General features: G+C 44.1%; 11 protein-coding genes across 11 annotated transcripts; 4 read left to right on the plus strand and 7 right to left on the minus strand.

The window, feature by feature from the left end:
- Positions 1-7: 7 nt before the first annotated feature.
- Positions 8-1088, minus strand: V1512DRAFT_263182 (uncharacterized protein). The gene has a single exon (XM_066916437.1). It carries the CDS (start codon positions 1010-1012, stop codon positions 95-97), a length of 918 nt encoding a protein of 305 aa, XP_066771400.1. The 5' UTR covers positions 1013-1088; the 3' UTR covers positions 8-94.
- A 12-nt stretch (positions 1089-1100) lies between these two features.
- Positions 1101-2720, minus strand: V1512DRAFT_263183 (uncharacterized protein). Its single transcript, XM_066916438.1, has one exon. It carries the CDS (start codon positions 2645-2647, stop codon positions 1157-1159), a length of 1491 nt encoding a protein of 496 aa, XP_066771401.1. The 5' UTR covers positions 2648-2720; the 3' UTR covers positions 1101-1156.
- A 62-nt stretch (positions 2721-2782) lies between these two features.
- Positions 2783-4635, minus strand: V1512DRAFT_163953 (uncharacterized protein). The gene has a single exon (XM_066913079.1). The coding sequence runs from the start codon at positions 4301-4303 to the stop codon at positions 2918-2920; it is 1386 nt and encodes a 461-aa protein (XP_066771402.1). The 5' UTR covers positions 4304-4635; the 3' UTR covers positions 2783-2917.
- A 332-nt stretch (positions 4636-4967) lies between these two features.
- On the minus strand, positions 4968-6944 carry V1512DRAFT_207935 (uncharacterized protein; the record flags this gene model as incomplete). The annotated part of the gene is made up of 2 exons (XM_066913422.1): positions 4968-5226; positions 5491-6944. The coding sequence occupies 2 exons, from the start codon at positions 6942-6944 to the stop codon at positions 4968-4970; spliced, it is 1713 nt and encodes a 570-aa protein (XP_066771403.1).
- Positions 6945-7987: 1043 nt separating this feature from the next.
- Positions 7988-10010, plus strand: V1512DRAFT_263185 (cytochrome P450). The gene has a single exon (XM_066916439.1). The coding sequence runs from the start codon at positions 8305-8307 to the stop codon at positions 9880-9882; it is 1578 nt and encodes a 525-aa protein (XP_066771404.1). The 5' UTR covers positions 7988-8304; the 3' UTR covers positions 9883-10010.
- On the minus strand, positions 9954-11443 carry V1512DRAFT_247892 (uncharacterized protein; the record flags this gene model as incomplete). Its single annotated transcript, XM_066914507.1, has 2 exons — positions 9954-11233; positions 11281-11443. The coding sequence occupies 2 exons, from the start codon at positions 11441-11443 to the stop codon at positions 9954-9956; spliced, it is 1443 nt and encodes a 480-aa protein (XP_066771405.1).
- Positions 11444-13977: 2534 nt separating this feature from the next.
- On the plus strand, positions 13978-15440 carry V1512DRAFT_263190 (glycoside hydrolase superfamily). The gene is made up of 2 exons (XM_066916440.1): positions 13978-14244; positions 14291-15440. The coding sequence occupies exons 1-2, from the start codon at positions 14219-14221 to the stop codon at positions 15417-15419; spliced, it is 1155 nt and encodes a 384-aa protein (XP_066771406.1). The 5' UTR covers positions 13978-14218; the 3' UTR covers positions 15420-15440.
- Positions 15441-15663: 223 nt separating this feature from the next.
- Positions 15664-17353, plus strand: V1512DRAFT_247894 (uncharacterized protein; the record flags this gene model as incomplete). The annotated part of the gene is made up of 2 exons (XM_066914508.1): positions 15664-17257; positions 17307-17353. 2 exons carry the CDS (start codon positions 15664-15666, stop codon positions 17351-17353), a joined length of 1641 nt encoding a protein of 546 aa, XP_066771407.1.
- On the minus strand, positions 17140-19287 carry V1512DRAFT_263194 (uncharacterized protein). The gene has a single exon (XM_066916441.1). The coding sequence runs from the start codon at positions 19008-19010 to the stop codon at positions 17640-17642; it is 1371 nt and encodes a 456-aa protein (XP_066771408.1). The 5' UTR covers positions 19011-19287; the 3' UTR covers positions 17140-17639.
- A 312-nt stretch (positions 19288-19599) lies between these two features.
- Positions 19600-21094, plus strand: V1512DRAFT_263195 (terpenoid cyclases/protein prenyltransferase alpha-alpha toroid). Its single transcript, XM_066916442.1, has one exon. The coding sequence runs from the start codon at positions 19692-19694 to the stop codon at positions 21021-21023; it is 1332 nt and encodes a 443-aa protein (XP_066771409.1). The 5' UTR covers positions 19600-19691; the 3' UTR covers positions 21024-21094.
- Positions 21066-22267, minus strand: V1512DRAFT_283967 (lactate/malate dehydrogenase; the record flags this gene model as incomplete). Its single annotated transcript, XM_066918013.1, has 3 exons — positions 21066-22031; positions 22081-22111; positions 22199-22267. 3 exons carry the CDS (start codon positions 22265-22267, stop codon positions 21109-21111), a joined length of 1023 nt encoding a protein of 340 aa, XP_066771410.1. The 3' UTR covers positions 21066-21108.
- Between the last annotated feature and the right edge of the window lie 5 nt (positions 22268-22272).

The following is a 22272-nucleotide window of genomic DNA, read 5'->3' on the forward strand; positions in this document are numbered from 1 at the left end:
ACACACAATTGAAGTATTACTAATTCAATTACTATAGAAATTGGTATAGAATACACTAAAATACACCAATAAACGCCCAAATTGCCTCTTAATATCACTTTCTTGCAAGTAAATCGTCTAAAAACTGATCATCAGGATCAAAAACATTTTCTTTTACACCTAACTGTCGTGAATTCTCACTTCTTATCTTACTCAATTTCCCATTCACTGAAGCCGTACTCTCTATGCTGCCTTTGGCATCTTTAATAGACGCCGGTACACCAATGACTTCGCTCTTCACGTCCTCCATCTCTTTCCAGAACTGATCCGTCTCATCGTCAATTGCTCTGCCCGCTTTGTCCAATGCTGCAGCGCGTTCACGAGCACTTAACGCAACTGACGGAGGCAGCCTCTTCAATCGCTCCAAATTCTCCTCTCGCTGCCGCCGGTTCGCATTTAAGTACTTGTCACGAACGGACTCTGTAAACTTCAACTTCTCAAGCCGTCGATCTTGTTCCGCAAACTTCTCGTCATTGGCAGAATAAGTTATTGTATTTTTCTTTTTAATTATCCGGTCTGTCTTCTCAGGATTGTCAACTTCAGATACAAAAATGCCTTTCAGCTCATCAAGATTCCGTAATTCGTCGTCATCTTGTAAATATTTAGAAAAGCCTCCGTCAGCCGGGCGATATATCGTCTCCATCGGTTCTTCATCTTGCCCAAAGAACTCTTCATCTGCTTCTTGCTGGGCATATCTCCATGCGTTTGAAGGCAGCCGTGGCTTTCTTTCGCCTTCATCTTCGTCACTATCTTCTTCATGACTAGTTTCTTCGCCACTCGTCTTAGCTTCCGCTAAATCCTCTACCCTGAAGTCCAAATCATTGGATCGTTCTGATGCGGTACTACCCGGCACGCCAGCCTTTTGTATACTTTCCAATTCAGCGGGGTCCGGTCGAGCACCACGGACTATTCCGTGTTTTCGATTATAAGCCTTTGTTGCTTTTTTGTCCCATTTGCTATTATGAAGTACCATTATCTACTCTGACTATACGCCAGTTGTATGTGATGCTCTTAACATACGTATTCTCAGGGGTAAGGGTACATTAAACTAGTAGAAAGACGCAAGATCTATGGCATTTACAAATAACCTCCCAATTTATATTAAAACCTATATCAATCACTTTGGATCGTTCATAAATACGTCATGACACAGTTTCCAGTTCTGCACAACATTCTTTTGTTCTTGCGGCTCCGGCAACTTCATCAGCTCACCCTTAACTTCAATTCCTCCTTGAGTCCGGAACAAATACCAAAACATCATGTTAGACCATAACACGGAAAGAGGCCCCTTTCCGACATGCAATTGGTCAATGTAAAACTGGAAATATCCTTGTACAAGACTTCCAAATTCCATAACTTCAATATTAAGTTCTCGGCTCACGAAACGGGCCGCCCGAATAATGTTGTGAATTCCAACATTTTCAAAGTCACCCTGTCTTAAAGTAGTGACACGGAACAGCAATGGCACGTCATCACCAAACGTGGACCGCATCATACCAATGATCTTACGGACCCGTTGCATATAAAACCGCATCTCACGCCAATTCAGTGATCGTTGATAATTGAAATCAACCGCATTGTCTTTAGCTCTCCGGCCAGTAACAAACATCTTATGATCCCAGATACCAGTCTGGAAAATAAGCAAATCGGGCGACTTGCCGTTCATGCCAATCACGTCTCGAACTGAACCCTGGTAAAATTCTTTCCATCGCCGCTCAAACGGCACGACAGCCATGTTCTTTAACCACCACCAGTCTGGACGGGTAGTAGAAGTTGAGGAAATATGCCAATTGGTGACGGTGAAATTCCAGTATGGTACATGACACCAAGATGCGGTTTGGTGTCCAGTCGGTCCGGTGACTAAAGCTTCGCCAAATCGATCGCACATGAATGTAGCTTGATATCTATCAACCGAATCCGAAACTATCAGCACCCGAGTGTTCCGGATCCACGACAATCGCTCTTCCAGTGCCTGCAATTCTGCCTCTTCAAGTTTGGTATAAATTGGCTTACGTGGGTTTGCAAGGGCGGCGTCTGAATCGTCGTCATCAGAGACAGTATTACCGCGAGACTTTTGCAAGAGAATGTAATGCCTTCTAAAATCTTGCATCCATCTATGAGGCGCGGTTGCCATCAGATCGTATGGTGGCCGGTCGTCAGGATAATATCTATCACCATTAATCGTCGGATCAGTTGGGGTCCCGTCCTCGTTCCAAATCGATGCAAAAGGCTGCTCTAGCATGCCTGGGTAAAATGGAACGTACGTAGTGTCTGTCTCTTCCTTGTCGTTTGGGAACCAAATAAAACCTTTCTGTGAGTAGGGATTGAGGCATTTGCCTTCGTCTACCGTTTGCGTCACGGACTTATCCCTTTCGACTCGAATCTCCTGTATGACTTCTTGCATCGGCATCTCACTCTCTGCCGCAGCCTGTTCCTCTGTCGGCGTCAACAAATTGGCTTTCTCGGCCGCATCAACTTCAACCAACGAACTCTGTGCCGGCGATGCGATCGAGACTATGGTGAAAATGACGGCCGCGACAAAAGCCACAAGCACGAGCAGTCTCTGCGGATGCAGTGTCATGGTTTGCATGTTCATTGGCCCGGCCATCCTTTGAGCATATTCTCTCGTGATGACTCTGTGGACGATTAGGTGCGGTCGCTTTGCCAAATATTGTTGTAGTCGCAAAAGGCTGCTCGACAAAGAGGCGTTGCAAGCGCTGCTCACTTATGCAGAAGTCGCATCGACGCAGCACTGTCACGTGATTCGACACGAACGTACGCGTTTTGACTAACTTCTGTCAAATATATAAACTTTAATGCTACATGCCCCCCTGAGTTTGAAAATATGCTATGCTTTCATACAAATAACTAATCCTTTTCACGCAGAATCGCTCATAAATGTTTCATGACAGTATTTCCATGCAGTTCCGAGTGAAACATCTTCTTCCGGTGGGAGTGTGAACTGACCCTTGACCTCTATACCGCCCTGTGTACGGAATAAGTAGTACAGCATCATGTTCGCGTACAGCACCGTCAGTGGGCCCTTTTTCAGATTGAGAGTATTCAGGTACTCGTCAAAAAGTGGACCAATCAGACTACCATACTCCATAACTTCCACATCCATCTCACTACACACAAATCGTGCTGCCCGGTCTAGGTTGTATACAGCTCCGTTTGTGCCTGTTCGGCGTTCAAGTGTGGTTGCCCGCCAAACCATTGGCATATCACCACCAAATGTCGACCGAAGAAGGCCAATCACAGACCTTAACCGCTGCATGTAGTATATCAACTCGCGCCAGTTGAGTACGCGCGTATACTCAATTTTATTGGCAATGTAGTATTCCTTTCTCGCTCTGGCAAAGTACTCGTGATCCATAAGCGAAGACTGCATAATCACCAAGTCCGGCTTGCCTTTAGTTCCAATTATATCTTGATTTTGCATGAAATACTTCGTCATTCGAGACTGAAACGGTACTTCGGTAATCTTGGGAATCCACCAAAATTTGGGACGGGAGGTGGAAATTGTACTCATGTACCAATTTGATACTGTGAAGTTCCAGTCCGGCAAATGACACGACATGACTGCGTATTCTGGAATACTAGTGTCAATCATCATTTCCTGACTAAAATAGTTGCAAAGGTCTGAAAGAATATTTCTATCAACCGTGTCACTGACGATAAGAACCCGCCGGTCTACAAGCCATGCAAGATCAGTTTTCAACTCCGCCAGCCGTCTCTGGATGTCAGTTGAATATAGTCTGTCACTGGTCCTTGCCAAATCATTGTATTCCATTAACATGCTAAACCAAGGGACTGGGGACGTCTTTAACATTGGGACCGGAGGCGGATTTGTCGGGAACGCTCTGAAGTTGTATATAAGCGGATCCGCTGGGATGTTCTTCGGTAGTGTAAGTCGTGAATATCTTTCGTCTAAAAGTCCAGAGTAAAATGGAACCCATGCTGTTGTATAGACATCGTCCTCTGGAATATATAGCATGCCTTGCTGGTTATAAGGATTTAAGCACTGCTCTCTATGTAGTACCCGATTTGGATTATGCTGGTGAACTTTGTAGACGGGATGTTTAATTATAACTGGTTTTTCTTCTTCTTCTTGTTCTTCTTGTTCTTCTTGTATAATGCTCTCTCCATCTTTTGTTTGTAACGTCAATAGAACTGCACATAAAAGTCCAATGATCACCAAGCCAATAGCAGCGGCCGCTCGAATCCCGTAGCCTGTACGCAAGTAAAACTGACGGAATTGCATGATTGAACTTCGACTACCTTTGATATGGCAAATAAACTCTTTAACTGATCTCCCCTATAGATAAAAAGATGAACAAAGTGCTGCACCGATGGAATATAGGGGAAGAAGCAGCAAGAGAAAAACAAAAGGTGAAATCAGTGCCATGTCGAGAAATACGTCGCAAAATAACGGTACTCGACATTCTACAATCACATCAAAATCTCAGCTAATGACCGTTTGTGCTTCGTTTGCTAAGGTCAGTTACGATCTGCAAGTAAACTGAATGCTAATTTAAATTGTAGAACATCATCATATCTCATTTACCGAAAATCCACTTGTACGTTGCAGGGCATCATTTACATAGTAAAGAAGACCTTGCCCAAGGTGGGCAAGTGCCGTATCACCAACTAATTTAGCGTTTTGTCAATGTTCGCTAAGCTCATATTAACTCCTATTTCTCTTCCCCAGTTGGACATCACATGAATTCTTCCGGGTAGTGTTTCGAATACGAACATGTCGTATAAACGGTCGGTGCAGCACCCTGCAGCGTGATCATCCAGCTCTGATACAGCTCATCATACTACTGCTTACTTAATTGGATCTTGCCACCAAATGTAACTATTTTACTCCAAAATTAAAATACATTTCAAACCGTTAGAAAAACCCAAAATTAATCAAAAACTAATCAAGAACATACAACAAGACAATCCAATAAATTACTAGCCTTTACATGCACAACGCCTGACTCTCGATCATTTATGCCAATACTCAACATTATAGTATCATCAATCCAACCATGGTAATCATTCACCAAAGGATTGTGATACTTCGTGCCATTAACTGTCAACGGCACTTCCTTCAATGTAGGATAAAAATGTTCTGCTTCTTCTATTGAGTTTATCATCTTTTCTTCAGCATTAGTGTTACTGACTGAAGTCGCATCACTCGATGTTGGAGAAGTAGGCGGCTTTGGAGGCTCTGGAGGCTCTAACCCAAAATCAAAATCTGATTCGATCTCTATTTTTGGTCTTGAAATTTCAGGACTTGTCTGTTCAATCTGAGTAGTTGTATCTCCATCAACAGGTCTTGAATCGGTAGTCTCGTCCAGATTTGATTTTGACGCAGATTCAGCCGCAATATTGGCTTTCCTAGCCGCTTCCTGCTCCTCCTCTGCCTCGCTCGAGTCATCTATCTCGTCTCGTTTCGACTTGCTCGTGCTCTTTGGCGTACCATCTGCCGTCTTTCCTTTTTCCAAACTTTCTTGTGCCAATTTGTTTTCAATTTCTTCTGCTTCCTCATCTTCCATCGCGTCCCAAATCACGCGCCCTCCAAATTTAGCTTCATCCCAAACCGGATGATGTCCAAAATGATCATGATCCCAAACCATACTTGTAGTGAAAATAAGCATTTTCTCGTCCGAGCCCGCGTAAATTAAGTTATTTGTCCTTCCGATGACTTCAAAAGGCGCAGTCACGTTCATGACTACAATATACCGCCGATAAAAAATTTCCATAAAGCTGTGATACTTGACGTTAAACATTTCAATCAGCACGGTGTTATGGATTGTTGGAATACACGGATATTCGCATAAGGTCACGCGCAGCGAATTCGTGCCTTGATGAATGGCGCTGTTGACTTGATCACTAGGCTCATCGTCAAAATGCTTGACCAAAGACGATATGCATTGAGGTGCTTGAGTTCCGGCAACAATATTCATAGCGTCAAGTTCATCTTCGTCATCTGTCACGTCCAACACATCCAGTGCTGTGATGGAACGATTTAGCATTTCGTGCTGAACGTAGCCTTCGTTTTCATCGTCATACAGTAAAAACCAGTTCTTCTCGACTTCAGCCAATTCAGCCCGTGGCAACTCTGTCATCTCTTTGTACCGAATCGGCAGATCACTGATGTTAAGCTTGAACGCCATATCAGGTATGAGAGCCCGCAAATCGATAACATACTGGCTAAGGCAATTGGTCTTACCATTGTTGCCGACAACCATTAACGGCTCACCAATTGGGGAGAAGAACAATCGCGGATCAGTATAGCCATTTTTTCCATGTAAATCTTTCCTCCATATGCATGAGCCATTGGGGGATCTCCACTCTGGTAAATTATTTAACACAACAATATCAGTTTTGCAAGTCAGAATTCTTCGCTGAATGCCACGAGATAGACCCCAGTCCATGTCACAGAAAACTAGCTCATTATACTGTTCAGCGCTCTCAGATTTTACACTTTGACGCGCAATAGTGAAATAAGGGTTCTCCGATCCTTTAGGGTAAGGCAAGATACTGGGGTTAAATCTGTCTGGAGTATCAAACCCGTACCAGCCAAAATCGACCCGCGCCAGTGTGCCTTCAGGACCATTTTGAGAGACGAGCACTGTGGCCGACTCGTTTGTATGCATTGGATCCGTACACACCGCAAATTCTTCAATTGGATATTGTAATTTTGCTAAATGTTTACTGTATTCGTACTGTTGAATTACAGTAAGCTGAATTTGCTGAGCAGTCAGATTTTCAGGTGGAATGACTTGAGTCGAAGTTGATTGCGGTTCAGAGTCATGATCTGCAAATCCGATTGATATTTTTAAAAATGGAAACCCGTCTGAATCTAGTATGTTTGAATAATTCAAGCTCACTAAAGCCAGAGTGAGCATGCATAGTGAAGTCAAAAGAATGACCCCTCTCCTAAGTGAGAACGCGTGAGCTAATGGTGTTTCCAGTTTTATAAGCTGATCAACACTTTTCTCCATAAATTCGGAGATTTGTTTTTGCATAGTGTAATCTATAAATAAAAACGTTCAGACAGATTCGAACTGTACAAGGCAAAGGAAGAGGAACAAAAAAAAGAAGTTCAACTCGGAGAATCTTTGGGAGGAGGAGCAGTGTTTTTTAAGTTTCACGCTCCGGAAATGGATCAGACGCGTCTCAGATGTAAGATGATATAAAAAGCTTATTTTAAGCTGGGTCAGGGACAGTTTCAATTCAAATAACCCTATTACATTGTAGGGGATATTTATTTTATTTAATGAAATAAAACTGCTTTAATTGAATTATTTCGTTATTTTAAGTATTTATTGTTTTAAGTATTTCAGGATTCTATCAATTGGAAAACAAATCCAATGAAGCCCAGATTAAAATTCATGTGATTACTGAATTAGACAATTGCCCATTACAAGAACAGTGTCTTTTAAAACTCGACATTACAACAATACATTTTTGTATGTGATAAAGCAAATAAAATATACGTGATAGAAAATTATGAGTTTGCTAGTATTTAATCCAATTTCCATGTCAAAAGCGCTATCAGTAGAACTGGGTTCAGTCCCTGAATTGAATCACTGCAAATAGTCTCTCTCTCTAGCTTTCTTTGTTGTTTACTTTCGATTGATTGTTCATATCAAATAAATGCCCGTATTATATGAAAAAAAAAAAATTCATTCTAAACAAGACGTTCTCAATGAGATGCCTAATTTGAGATGATCACCAGCCTGAAGCTCAATTCGGAAATTTTGCGATTGTACTACCCCTGAGTATTTGTCCATAAGGACCTGTCACGTGCAATGATACACAGCATATTACTACATACAGTTTGTCTTATATACCATAACTATGATAATTCCAAATACAGAACGTCATATATGTCCGACACAACTCCTGTAGACAGCGTGGCGTAATAAACCCTAGTCCTAATATTGCACTAGCAGAGTTACGGCTTGCAGTGTATAAGTCTGATAAGATTCAAATCTCGGACATTATTTCATGGAGCTAAAACTATACCAGTTAAGCAAATATAAGACAGGTCTTATATCTTTTTACACCAGAGTCGACACAGCGTCCAAGAGTAATGCTACCTTGTTCATCAAACCATCCCAATAGTACCGTGTTTGATGAATTGCCGCCAACGTATTAAGGGTTTAGTGTCCTCTTAGTTTCAATTCGGACTGATCTAAACCAGATTTACACATTTGGTACTGCTTTAGTTTTGTAATTTGCTTAAAAAGAGGTACAGATGAAATGTCTTTTATTTTTTCTCTTCTGTCAACCGTGCATACTTATGCCTGGAATCATCCAGCTCTGACTGTTTTGTTCTGTCTGTTAATTCCATTAATACTTTATCTGTTAGCAAATGAGTACGTTCGGGCTGCATCGCGAATCCCCGGGTTTCCAGGTCCTATAGGATACCCGGTGGTTGGTAACATTTTGCAGACTAGACGAAATGCTTCGGAAAAATACCGTCAGTGGTCTAAGCAATATGGTCCTGTGTTCCAAGTTCAATTAGGAAACATCCCTGTTTTAGTGGTCAATTCTGCTTCGGCTGCTCACCAGATATTCGTTGCAAATTCCCACGCTACAAATTCTAGGCCGATGTTCTACACGTTCCATAGTGTCGTGTCTGCGACTGCGGGATTCACAATAGGCACCTCACCTTATAGTGAATCCTTAAAGCACCGACGCAAAGCCGCAGCGTCTGCTTTGAATCGTCCAGCTGTCCAGAGTTATATGCCGATTGTTGACCTTGAAATTAAAGAGTTTGTCAAAGACGCATTCGAGTTCGGGTCTAAGGGACGAGTACCGATAGATCCGTTGCCCTTGATTCAGAGACTGTCTCTGAACCTGAGTTTGACTTTAAATTGGGGTACCCGTATCGACAGCGTATTGGATCCACTTTTCGCCGAGATCACCGAAGTCGAAGAATATATCTCTAAATTTAGAAGCACGACGGGCAATTGGCAAGACTACATCCCTATTCTACGGCTGAACCCGTTCAACCACCATTCTGCTGTCGCACGAGATATGCGAGCCCGTCGAGACGTCTACATCAACAAGTTGAATGAAGATCTTGAACACAGAATGGCAAATAACGACTTCAAGCCCTGTATCCAAGCCAACGTACTACTTGATCCAGACACGCAGTTGACCCCGATTGAGCTAAAGTCCATCTCATTGTCAATGGTCGCTGGCGGATTGGACACTATTACTACCCTGGTCTCATGGGCTCTGCCGCTTTTGGCAAGTCGTCCCGATATTCAGAAAAATGCGTATAGAGCAATTCGCGCAATGTTTCAAGCAAGAGATGTGCTGTGCGATCCGAATGACGACCAAAAGTGCGTCTATGTCTTGGCTTTGGTCCGTGAGTTGCTTAGATTGTACACGCCGCTTAGACTCGCTCTTCCTCGTGTGTCGTCTGAAGATTTCTACTATGAAAATAAGCGAATCCCAAAGGGGACCGTTCTCTTTCTGAACGCGTGGGCATGCAATACGGATCCTGAAGTCTGGGATGATCCCGAAGTATTTCGTCCTGAGCGTTTTATCGATTCTCGTGGCACGGCTATTTTTACATACGGTCAAGGATCGCGTATGTGCGCCGGTTATTTACTAGGGAACAGAGAATTGTACTTACTGTTCATGCGACTGATTTCAGCATTTGAAATCAAGTCAGACAAGTACGACGACAAATTCGACACCAATCCTCTGACTGGAATTTCCGACCCTTCCAGTCTGGTCAGTACGCCTCAGCGCTACAAGATATTTTTGAGACCGCGAAATCCAGCGATTCTGGAGGCGGCTCTATCCTCGAGTTCATCGTCTTGATTCATACCACTGTACTGTTTCTGTTCTGTATTTTTCTTTTTTTCATTGTTTTAGAGTATCAAACACCTATTCTATATACCTGTGGCTTGCTTCATAATCATACGCTTGACTACATCAAGATTCTGCACAATTTCAAGACCAAAACTTCTCAACTTGACAACCGGTGTACAGTCGGTGCAGTAAATCTTCTGTATTTTATCAATTACACCCAGCATGACGTGATTGACTGGGTATCGCTCAGCCCAGTATTTCTGTAGTACGAATTCTTCTCCAATGTCTGCTCCACCCGCAATCGCCTGTTCCAAGACACGGGCAAGGCATGCAACGTCTCCCTGTCCAAGATTCAGTCCCTGTCCGGCCAGTGGATGTGTCGTGTGCGCCGCATCTCCAACTAGTGCTATCCGCGGACCGACGTAGGTGTCGCAATGTCGCATTCGAAGCGGGAAGCTGGCAAGACTTTTCTCTGCAAGCTCAACGATCCGAACTGGAAACGCGCTACCTTCAGCTTCAACAGGTAGCAATTCGTCACGCCACTCAAACTCCCTCTTAATCTCGTCTTCATCTGTAAGTCTCATCAAATACTTCAGATCGACCATACCAAGTCTAAACGCAGCGTTGACCAAAGTGCAGACAGCTTTAGGTGTGAGTGATTTCAGATGGGCCGCATGTTCCGGTGTCGTAGACCACACAAGACTGGCATTACCATCCGGCAAAGGTAGCAACGCAATAGGTCCAGTCGGCAAAAACCGCTGCCATGCTATTCGTTGCCGGTCATCCCATTCAAGCTTCAACGACGCAACAACACCGTGCTGATTGTAATCCCAACCTGTTGAATCAATTCCTGCGTACGCACGCACTGGTGAGTTCACACCATCCGCGCCGACCAAAAGCCGAGCTGTCAAACTATCACCACTAGTAAGCGTCAGGGTCGGCCACTTTGACAAATCAACGTCGTCCAGCTCTTCACCGGTCTTGATCTCGCTGACTTTGGTATTGTCAAGAATAGTCACAGGAACGTCTGCTGGTTCCGACAAGTGTTGTAGTAGCGCATGCTGTAGATTCAAGTTTTCAACCATGTACGCCATCGCACCGCCCGTCCCGTCCGAACTGAGATCGAATGCATCGAAATGAATTCTCGCGCCAGACACACCATCCCACACCCGCATGTCTTCATATTCCTCTACTCGCATCTCGTCTATGTGATTCCAAACTCCAATCTGTTCAAGGTATTTCTTCGATGCGGGTGTGATACTCGACACCCGATTTGAATAAACGTCAAACGACGGATCCCATGATCCTGTCGAAGCTAACGACATACCTTCCACCAGGGCTACCTTCAAATTCATTGGCTCTAGTTATTCATTAGCTTTTAATCTTTAATTTCCCAGACTGGCATACTCAGCGCTGCAGCAAGGGTCAAGCCCGAAACACCACCGCCAACGATCACGACGTCATACACGTCTTTGGCAATGTCGGCATATTTTTTTGTTGAGTTGTACCGTCGACATTGTCGTTGTCCAATGCTAATCGTCAATTGACCTACTTTTCGTAAAAATGGCATTATGTCAGTTTGCCGCGGACAGTGATGGTAATTGTTGTTACACAAAGGTCTGTAAACCAAGATTTTGGATTTTACAGTTTTCGCTCACAGTTCACGCAATACAAATACCCCACAACACCTGGTTTGATGGCGTCAGGTTACGGCAGCAAGATCTGTTGTAGGGAACTTAATCGCATTATACTCCTTACCGCTATGTATCGAAATCTTGCGTGTCACTAAAAGCTGGTATTGCGTTTCAACAACTTTATACTGATTTTGTTTGATCACTCCATGTTTTATTGCCTTAAGTGATGGTATTAATAAAATTATCAAATGTGGCTAAGCTTTGTAGCAGCTCAAGTTTACAGGTTTATCGCCAAGTTTGATCTGGCGATAAACTTGTTTGGCGTTTGGAGCAATGGCGCTTCGGCAGTCTGGGACGTAGAAATGCGACTTCTTCTGATTGTTACTTCTACTCGGTTCCGTCTTTTGCTGCATGTCTATTCTGTTTGCTAGTTTTTTTTGTGAACATAAAATCATTGTGATCTGCCTCTGCTTCGCATTATGACAAATTTCACTATCATCGTCACTGCTTTGGTTGATCTACAAAGATGATTAATTTGAGAGTGCCGAGGCTTTCTGTGACATTCCACTGATACACATTTTGACTCATTTCTTATGCGCGTATGCTGGGCTTGATCACTATACTGGCGAAGTGATGTTGTCCGACTTCCCGGTGATGCTGCTGCCGTCTATGACAAGTGCACTAGTCTACGATCGACAAACAGGTTTATAAACACAAATCGATAACTTTTCGATTTGGGTCTTGCTTTCTATATATGCTCCTGGTCAGTTCTGTACGTCAAAGCAACGGTTAGGCATCGTACGTAAAGTTTTCGATTTGCTTGATGTTCTGTTGCAAAGCTTGAATTCCGATGGCTTGGATAGACGCACTGACTGCTGCCCATTGCTCGAGTTATGTTAGATGCGTATGACATGAGTAAGATGATACGGAAGGCACAGGAATTTGAGAATCTGACTTTGACTACCTCGTCACAGAGTCAGAAATCCATAGTTTGCAACTTTGTTGCAATTCTAGTTGGCTCTGAATACTTAGAGCGACTTAAAACTAAACTTATTTTGATAGTATGTATAAAACACTAGTAGTTGTCAAAATTTACGGAAGACCAAGTTCGCAAAGTTGTGACTAATAATTTAAACACTAGAATTAAGATGAGAAAATTAATACTCTCGGAGCGTACCAGAAACTGGCTAAAAGTTTATAAAAGATGATGTTAGGTTTGCTAAGAAAAACAGAGTAAATGGCGCAATTTATGTTTGGTCAATTTAGTGAGTTATCTGGCAGTGTGTGTGACGTCCGACAGCAAAATAGGTTTTACAATTTGTTGTCACAAATTGTACACATAATAAAATGTACTTAACCAATTTGCTGGAACAGCTATGCAACAGTAGCATTATTGTATGGCATCAGTATAGCTACAAAACTTTATTCACAAATGTCGACATAAGTCTGCTGTTTGCCTCTCTTTGTGAGTACGTGCGTACGGCGTACGCACGTGTAAACTTTCAGGGGCAGTTTTGTTATATGCAGTCTTCTACAAATCACAGACAAATGTACAACAGCCACAGCCGGTGATGACTAGAGCGTGCTTTAACTACGATAAAATTAATAAAACTTACTACTGGTACAGAACTACGGCGAAAATTGTGTAAGAACAAAGTAAAAGGCCATTTAGAATTATGTTACTACTATACGCAGACATAGATCAATTAGCTGCACGATTTGCAACTTAAGAGTTTTACAAATGAAAAGCTCCGTTATTGTAACTCACTAGTGCGCTATAGTTTTTGAGTTTACACGAAGTCACTGTTTATAAGGCTGTGTAAAATTACTCCAGAGATCGTTAGATGGGACATATTTTTATGTATCAAGCTGAGTTCAATCCCGGAATTTGCCTTGGGCCAACACAACTATGTTAACGAGACTATACACTAACTCAATATATGAGACCAAACAGCAACACAAAGTGTCGAATCACAATTCTAACTAAGTGAACTTTCACAAAAGTTACTTCAGCTGCTAAATCATGCAAAAATAACCATTGTGGACTACGACTAATACGCTGTTTCTAACGTAGTTTAAAAGTAACTATGAGACTTCATACTTAAACTCTTAATAATGCAGGTAGTATGTGTAGAATTGTTTTGATCTGATAAAAGTCGACGAACGTTGTTGAAACTGATTTATGCGGAAACATAACACGATTTGGCTAATCGTGGGATTTTCTGGAAATTGAATTTTGAAAAATTGGGGTGTTATTTAGTAAAACATCAAAGACGACATTTTTGAATTAAGGGGTGTGACGTATTTAGTAAGACTAATACGTACACCAATAGCAAGGACACTAATGACGAAATTGACAAAGCAGCTGCTAGAACTTGGGTCAGAAGTTATGAGAAACGATTAAAAAGTTCTGTGTCTTTGAGGCACTAGTCAGAAACTTAAATATTGATGGTTTTGCAATTGTTTGTAATGATGATTCGGGATTATACGTCTGTGAATAAGACAGTAAAAATAGACTTGTCCTAGTACGCGTACTTGATCGCATCTTGGAATAACTCTAAATATAGAATTGCGAGCTTGCATGCTTCATGTGAGTACGTGGGCCAGATGATGACCGTACGCACATATATCAGCCGCATTTCGCATCATTATAGAAGAGTACCGATTTTCCCGTTCTACTACGCATTCTCAGCGATAACACCAAACACATTATGAAATCAGTCGTGTACTACACAAAGTAAGCTTTGAATATTGGTTTACTTATAGCTCCGACTGACAATTAGCTGGGCGATCTACGGCCGCAAGCATTTCGTGCCAGATTTGCCGGCAGATCAGTTGACACACGTCTTGTACGCGTTTGCAGATATTGATATTAGCGACGGACGAGTTGTTCTGACTGACAAGTGGTCTGACACTGATCAGCATTTTACCGGAGACTCGTGGAATGATTCTGGAAACAACTTGTATGGGAACTTGAAACAGCTATTCTTGCTAAAGAAAAAAAATCCATATCTCAAGGTTCTACTTTCAATAGGAGGATATACGTATTCTCCAAAATTTGCACCTGTGGCAAGTACTTCAGTCAAGCGTGGAAATTTTGCACAATCGGCAGTAGAACTGATGAGAGATCTTGGACTGGATGGATTAGATATTGATTGGGAATATCCCGCAGATGCAAACCAGGCTCAGGATTATGTAGCACTACTACGAGAAACCCATGCTGCGATGGATGTTTACGCCAAACAGTTTCCCGAAAAACCACATTTTGAGCTCACCATCGCGGCTCCATGCGGGCCTGAAAATTACAGCAAAATGCTGATCAAAGACATGGACCACTACTTAGATTTCTGGAACCTGATGGCCTACGATTTCAGTGGAGCATCTTGGTCGACCGTGGCCGGCCACCAAGCCAACATTTACACCGGCCAGTTTAGCGCCGACGCTGCCGTCAAAGCGTACATGCATGCCGGCGTGCCTGCGAGCAAACTTGTGCTCGGGATGCCACTGTACGGGCGCGAGTTTGCAAACACCGCTGGTCTGAACCGTGCATTTCAAGGAATAGGAACGACCGGATCATGGGAAGCCGGCGTGTTTGACTATAAGGCGCTGCCGCAGCCAGGCGCGGTCGAGTATGTAGATGAGGACGCGATCGCGGCGTATTCATATGACAGCAATAAGCATACTCTGGTCACGTATGACAATGTCACGTCTGCGAGAATGAAAGCAAAGTATATCAAGGAACATGGACTCGGAGGTGCAATGTGGTGGGAATCTAGTGGTGATTATTCTGCCGGTCACGAAAAATCCATTATTCGCAACGTTGTCGAAGTATTTGGAGGACACAACGCTCTTGACAAGAGTAAGAACTGGCAGAGATATCCAGATAGTGTTTACGACAACATTAAATACTAAATAAATGAAGTTACAGCATAATATCAAGTACGGGCAGTTCTATAACCCCAACCCTCTCAAGGCAATTGAGTTTGATGCAGTGCGATAAGGTCTCCTCGAGCAAAAGCCACACCGCCAATTATAATACACTACAGGAAAAAACAGTAAACTTGCGATGATTTATTCACCCCGCATTGTCCTCTTCCTCTCATCTCACTCCGCTCCCTTCCGAAAACCTCGCTTACTAAGGCGATTAATCCGCACAATGGCAACACTTCCGAACCTACCGATTCTGTCTGCAATTGCAACCCACCCGGCTTCCCAGACAGCAATTATCCACAACAAATCACGCAAGAGCTTTACTTATGGTTCACTGCTGACCAGCGTCGCACGCTGGCGGTCGGTCCTGGCCGAGCTTGGTGGTCAGTCGATCTCGGGCAAGCGAATTGCAATCATGGGCGAGAACAGTTTCGAGTTCTTGGTCTGTCTGCTTGCGGCCACTTCTCTGCCCGACACAATTACGGTCCCTCTGTGTCCGTCGCATACGGCACCGGAGATAACATATCAGCTCAATGATGCGGACTGTTGCGCAATAGTGACCACAATGCGGTTCAAGGAGAAACTTGAACCGCTCGTGAACGAACGTGAGTTTGTGATTTACGAAGATGTCGAATTACCTCCTGCTGCTGAGGTCACTTTGGAAAGCGATGCGTCGCCGATTGTGGACACGTCAGGAATTATTCTCTACACCTCAGGTACATCTGGCAACCCTAAAGGTGTTGTGATTCCGAACTCTACAATTCAGGCACAAGCCCTGTCGCTCGTCAAGGCATGGGAAATTAAACCCTCAGACACTTTATTGCATACTTTACCTCTTCACCACATTCACGGCATTCTTAATGGTTTAATGGTTCCTTTGTTTGTCGGAGCAACCGTTTTGTTTCAGTTCCCGTTTGCCGCTGGACCAGTTCTCAGTCTCCTTGCACACGCAGACGAAACTGTTCCGGCCGTGACAGTCTACACTGCTGTCCCAACCGTGTACGCTAGACTATCAACTTTGTTCCGCTCATTCACACCAGAAAACCAAGCCGAGACTACAGCCGCAATCCAAAAGAACTTGCACCTTGCCATGTGCGGTTCGGCTGCATTGCCTGACCCTCTCCGGGACGGATGGGACCAGCTGTCCGGCGGCAAGCCCCCATTGCTGGAGCGTTACGGAATGACCGAGGTCGGTATGGCGCTGAGCCAACCTCTGAAGGAATCAGACCGTACGAGCGGCAGTGTTGGCAAGCCGCTGCCTGGTGTGTATGCTAGATTGGTGGACAAGGACACGCTTGAAGTCCTGTATCAATCTGTCGGATGGGAAAGCGAAAAGTGGCTTACATCCAAGCCGCCAGTTGGTGATGAGCAAGTATTGGGCGAAATTGAGTTATCTGGCCCAACCATTTTCAAGGAGTACTGGCGGAAAGAAGAGGCTACTGCTTCATCGTTTGTGACCGATGTCGACGGCCGCAAGTGGTTTCGGACCGGCGATATCGCTGGTGTCGACAGCTTTGGCCGGTTCTGGATCAAGGGCCGCGAGTCAATGGACATCATCAAGTCTGGCGGTGAGAAGCTGTCCGCGCTTGAGATTGAGCGCGAGATTTTGTCGCTCAAGGGAATTGCCGAGTGTGCTGTCGTCGGCTTGCCAAGTATCGAGTGGGGACAGTCTGTTGCTGTCGTTGTCGTTATGGAGTCTGGCGTTGAACCGATCAAGTTTGATGATTTCAAAGCCCAGCTGAAGCTCAGATTGACGGGATATAAAATTCCAAAGGAGCTCAAAGTTATTGAGCAGATTCCTCGCAACCAAATGGGCAAAGGTAAAAGTCTACATTTTTGCTGTTCGTGTGCACGTGCTAATCAATGTAGTCAACAAGAAGACGTTGGTGAAGCAGGTTTGGCCAGAAAAGTTTTAATTGCTACGTTACTCACGAGCACTATCATTTTTTGATTGTAAATAGTTCGATATTCATCTCGTTACGTAGACGCTAAATTATGACGTAGGTACCTAGACACTTTAGACTTGCTCAGACGCCGCACTTCATGTGGCGCTGATTTACCATGTCGTATTTCTTGGTTAAAAAGCTCGACATGCTGGGCCAATCCGACCGAAGCACGCGACTTTCGCATACCTTCGAAACGATGGCATTAATATACTCAAAGAAAAAGTAAGACTATTAATTTGTCTGTCTATTCACATGATTACTCTGTGCAAGAAAACCCTGGCTTTTTTTCCTCCTCGGGAGTCATGAGCATCCCGTGATAATGTTTTTTGTAATCGTCATATGAGAAACTGCTTGTCCGAGACTGGTAAAGGAACGTAGGCGAATATGCTTCATGCGCTGACTTTGCGGAAATTGGAGACTGCGGTTCCTGGAAATGTTCAACTGCAGTGTCCAATGCAACTGTGTCGCTGTCTGCGCTCAGCCTTCGTAACAAGTCCTCTTCAATCTTAGCTGGTATCTGTATTTTAGGAGACTCATGTAAATCATGCAGTGGTCCCTGTTGAGTCGCAGATATCAAGCTTGGATGATTTTCGTAAGCAGGACCTTCGTCGTCTGAAACCGAGCCATTTTTAGAATTCGTAGATGCTGGCCGATAAAACGAATGTGTTCTAGACCCAATGCTGTAGTGTGAGGGTTCAAAGCTTTGATAATCAGATGTTTTTGACGGTATATGACTACCAGTCGTAAGTCTTGCCAGCTTAGTCTCCAGTTTCGCTATCACTGTTGGCGGACCGGTCGGCTTTGAGGCTTCCTGTTGTTGACGGCGATGACTAAGTTCTGTCTGATAATTTGTAGACGATCTGCGGATAAGTGTTGGCTTTGGACTTTCGTCGGATGAGCTCTCAGTATCTTCTTCATCTCCCGCTTCGAGCATCGATTCTGGCTCATGCGCAGGCATCTCATCCGGAGCGATCGACGAAACCGACGACGTAGAAGTGTTGCGACGAGACAATAACTCTCGGGTGTTGCTAGCTCCAGCAGAAAATGTGTAATGAGATCTATTATACGGCGGCTGTTGTAACTGAACAGTATTAAAGCGCTTTTCGTGGTGATGTTTGTGATGATGATGGCTGTCTCTCGCTGAGGGCCTGCGCTCTGACTCTGGCGAAACCGGTTCCGCTTCCGGTTCAGCAGGCCGATGAGTATCATGATGTACTAAGTGTGACAAAAAAGGCTGAGGATCGTATAATTTCCATTTTGTATCTTGAACCATAGCATGAGCTGGTGCCGATCTGGGTTCGGCTTCAAACGGATCATGGCGCTCCACTATAGAAGGACGATGCTCAATGCCATGAGTCCCATGTGTGCTACTGGACGATAATGGTGAAATCAAAGTTGATGGTCTGTAAGACGGTACATATTGAGGGTTGACAGGATCTTCAGGTGTATCGTCGGACAGTTCTTCAACTTCAGCTGAGGAATAACCTGGAGATGGATTCTGAGATGGTTGAATTGGCGACAGAAAATGCTTGCTGTTTGACCTTTGCCGTTCTAAAATTGGCGGTACAGGTGATGCTGAGCTGTATCTATCGTCTTCCTTATTTATATTGTGTATATTATAAGCCATGATTGATGTGATTTATTATTAATGATGAAAGTGTATAAAAGGAGAAGTGGCGAGGCCAGTGGAGATATATATGGAGGAGCACATTCAATATTCAGGGGTCAAGATTGTGTCGTCATGGCTACAGTTTTGTGTGTTGTTATACCAAATTCAGCCCTTTTTTAATTGCTAGTTAAACATTTGAGTAAAAAAGCAACAAAAGTACAACAAATAAATAAATTAAGGAATTTATCCTGGCTTTGTCGTTAAAACCGGGGGGCTGTGGAGTATAACGTGATCGTCTCTCATAGTTAAAAATCATAAGAGAGAGCGACTGATGTCGATGATTTTCAAGTCGAGCGGCTTAATAGACATTCAGGGCTTGTTGACCTTAAAACTATCGGGTTACTGATCGCTTAATTAACTCATTTAGGGTTTATCAACCCCTCAAATTTGTTCGGAACAAAAGTAGGGTAAATGTATTCCGTTTATGGAAATGTTAAATTTATATTTTTTTGGTCTTTAAATTATATTACATAATAATTCTAGTTTATTACATAACAAGATTTAAAGATTTTGATATTGTTCCCGTTTTGCTTAACATTGTCGCATCTGTCAATCACCAATTGTATCTCGAATACCCCTTAAACACAAACGAAATAAAAGGCTGGTGCTTTGTCTCATGAAGATTGAGGTCTATCAATTATGTTTGTCGTGAACCGCCACGCAAAGTATTTCCAAAACTCGTTGCGGTTGCTGCCGTATCAATATACGCCGACAGATACATCGAGACTGGCACTTGCATTCTTTAGTATTTCTGCTCTAGACTTAATTAACTGTCTACCCAACGATGACAACGGAATAGATACTTTAATTAAGAAAGAGGAGGTTAAACAATGGATTGACTGGGTTTACGACGCGAATCTTGTACCGACCAAAGACGCATTTCGATGTGCACCTGCATCGGCTGTGTCTGTTTCGACTGTGAAAAGCGACACGAACCCTGATCCATGGAATTATGACGTTGGACATACAGCTGGCACGTACTTTGCTCTCGGGATACTGCTCATTCTGCGTGACGATCTTTCTCGATTGGACCGGCCTGGAATGATGAAGTGGTTAAGCAAATGCCAGCGACAAGACGGCAGTTTTGCTACTGGAGTACTTGAATCAAAATTTAATTTTGATGGACTGACGCATTTATTTGGCGAGCGGGATTTACGGTTTGGATATTGTTCAAACGCGGCCCGGTGGATCATTGGTGGTGATATTTTGTCAAAGCAAGGCCTGGCGCCTGACATTAATATCGATACCGCTAAAGAATATATTCGGTCTTGTATATCGTATGATGGAGGGATTGGAATGGGTTCAGGCACCGAAGGTCATGCCGGTTTGACGTACTGTGCGGTCGGCACTTTGAATCTTCTCGAGCCAAATGGACTGCAGAATGCGCTAAGTAGCGATTCCGTAGAAATGCTTCTGGACTGGCTTTTGATGCATCAAGTATACTCTCCACCAGCACCAAATGACTCTGAATCTGAATCTGACGAAGAAGACGAAGTTCAGTTGCCAACGCCTCCAGCTATCTACTTTGGTAAACACGGTGACCCAGCAGGCTTCAACGGCCGTGTGAACAAACCAGCAGACACCTGCTACTCTTTTTGGACCGGCGCGTCACTCGAAATGATTCCGAGTCGGAGTGCAGACTCAATCACCGGCTCGCTCGGACTGACAGACGTGCTTGGCAATGTCATCTTCTTGCTAACGCAGACTCAGAACAGCATGATTGGAGGGTTCGCGAAAGCGCCTGGCGCGATGCCGGATTTAATGCACGCATATCTTGGAATCGCCGCGCTTGCTATGTGTGCTGACGTTGTGCGTGAGCACGGTGGCGTGGACAAGTTTTTGAAAGGATCTGATATGGGAAAAGACTATTTAGAGTCCATCATGGTACTGAAACCGATTGATGGTCCACTCTGTATTGCAATGTCGGCTAAACATCATGCAGAAAAGCTGCGCAAGAGTTGGGAAAAGTAAATTACAGTTCATAGTACAACAGTATCATATATAGTGTATATTATCTTAAGTCAATCGTCATACAACTTAAACGTGGTCACATAATTTAAGGGTTCTCTGCAACGAACTTAATGCCCTTGGCAATGTTCTTCTTCAAGTCGACCTTGGCGGCCTCGACGAGAGTAGCTTCGTACTCAGAAATTTCACCCAAGGGGTGGATAGTCTCAGCTCCGGAAGGTCCGAGAGTGACCTTCGAGGCGAAAAACTCAATACCCTCGTCCTTAAACAAAGGCGAGTCAACGAAAGTGGGCTCGGTCACTGGGGTACCAGAGAGCGAAGTCAGGAGCGAGTCGGCAAATCTAGCAGCGGCCTGAGCCATGGAAAGGGTGGCAGAGCCGGCACCGTCCTTGGCCTTGACGACTTCGTCACCGCCGAACTGGATTCTGTGGACGAGGGCGTCACGGGTCTCACCCTCGAGTTCGGGGTGGTTTGACTGCGACAACAAGGGCACAATGGTGACACCGGAGTGACCACCGACGACAGGGACAGGTTCGGCCTTGGGGTCGGTTCCGACAATTTGGGAGATGAACCGGGACGAACGAAGAACGTCGAGGGTGGTGACACCGAACAGGCGCTTAGGGTCGTAAACACCCTTGGACTTGAAGACCTCGGACACGATCGGGACGGTCGAGTTGACAGGGTTGGCAATGACCAAAACGAACGCCTTGGGGGCGTATTCGGCAGCAGCCTTGGCCAAGTCCCGAACAATTGAGGCGTTGGTGTTGAACAGATCGTCACGAGTCATACCGGGCTTACGGGGAATACCGGCGGGGATCAGGATGACATCAGTTCCAGTCAAAGCAGTCTTAAGACCATCGTTATCGGGAAGATAACCAGCGACGGTCGAGTTTGTAGGAACGTGAGACACATCGGCAGCAACACCAGGAGCTCCACGGAGATCGTAAAGAGCGAGGTCAGTGACCTTGTCGTTAAGCTTTAACAAGAGCGACAGAGGCTGTCCAATACCACCTTAGTGCATTAGACACATACCAAATCAATTGATTCATATAAAACGTACCAGCAGCACCAAGAACGGCAACCTTGTAAGCCTTTAATGATAGTTAGATCAATTGCGTTTACAAATATAGAAGATCATCATGTGGTGCTCTTTTTCTATACACATAAAAACGACATACAGTTGCAGATGAAGAAGAGAAAGCACGACGCTGTGCACTGGCAAACAAAGAACGAGCAATTGCAACCATTTTTA

This window comes from Lipomyces arxii (assembly GCF_038497795.1).
Source record: "Lipomyces arxii strain Phaff 12-163 unplaced genomic scaffold V1512scaffold_8, whole genome shotgun sequence".
Taxonomy (NCBI): domain Eukaryota; kingdom Fungi; phylum Ascomycota; class Lipomycetes; order Lipomycetales; family Lipomycetaceae; genus Lipomyces; species Lipomyces arxii.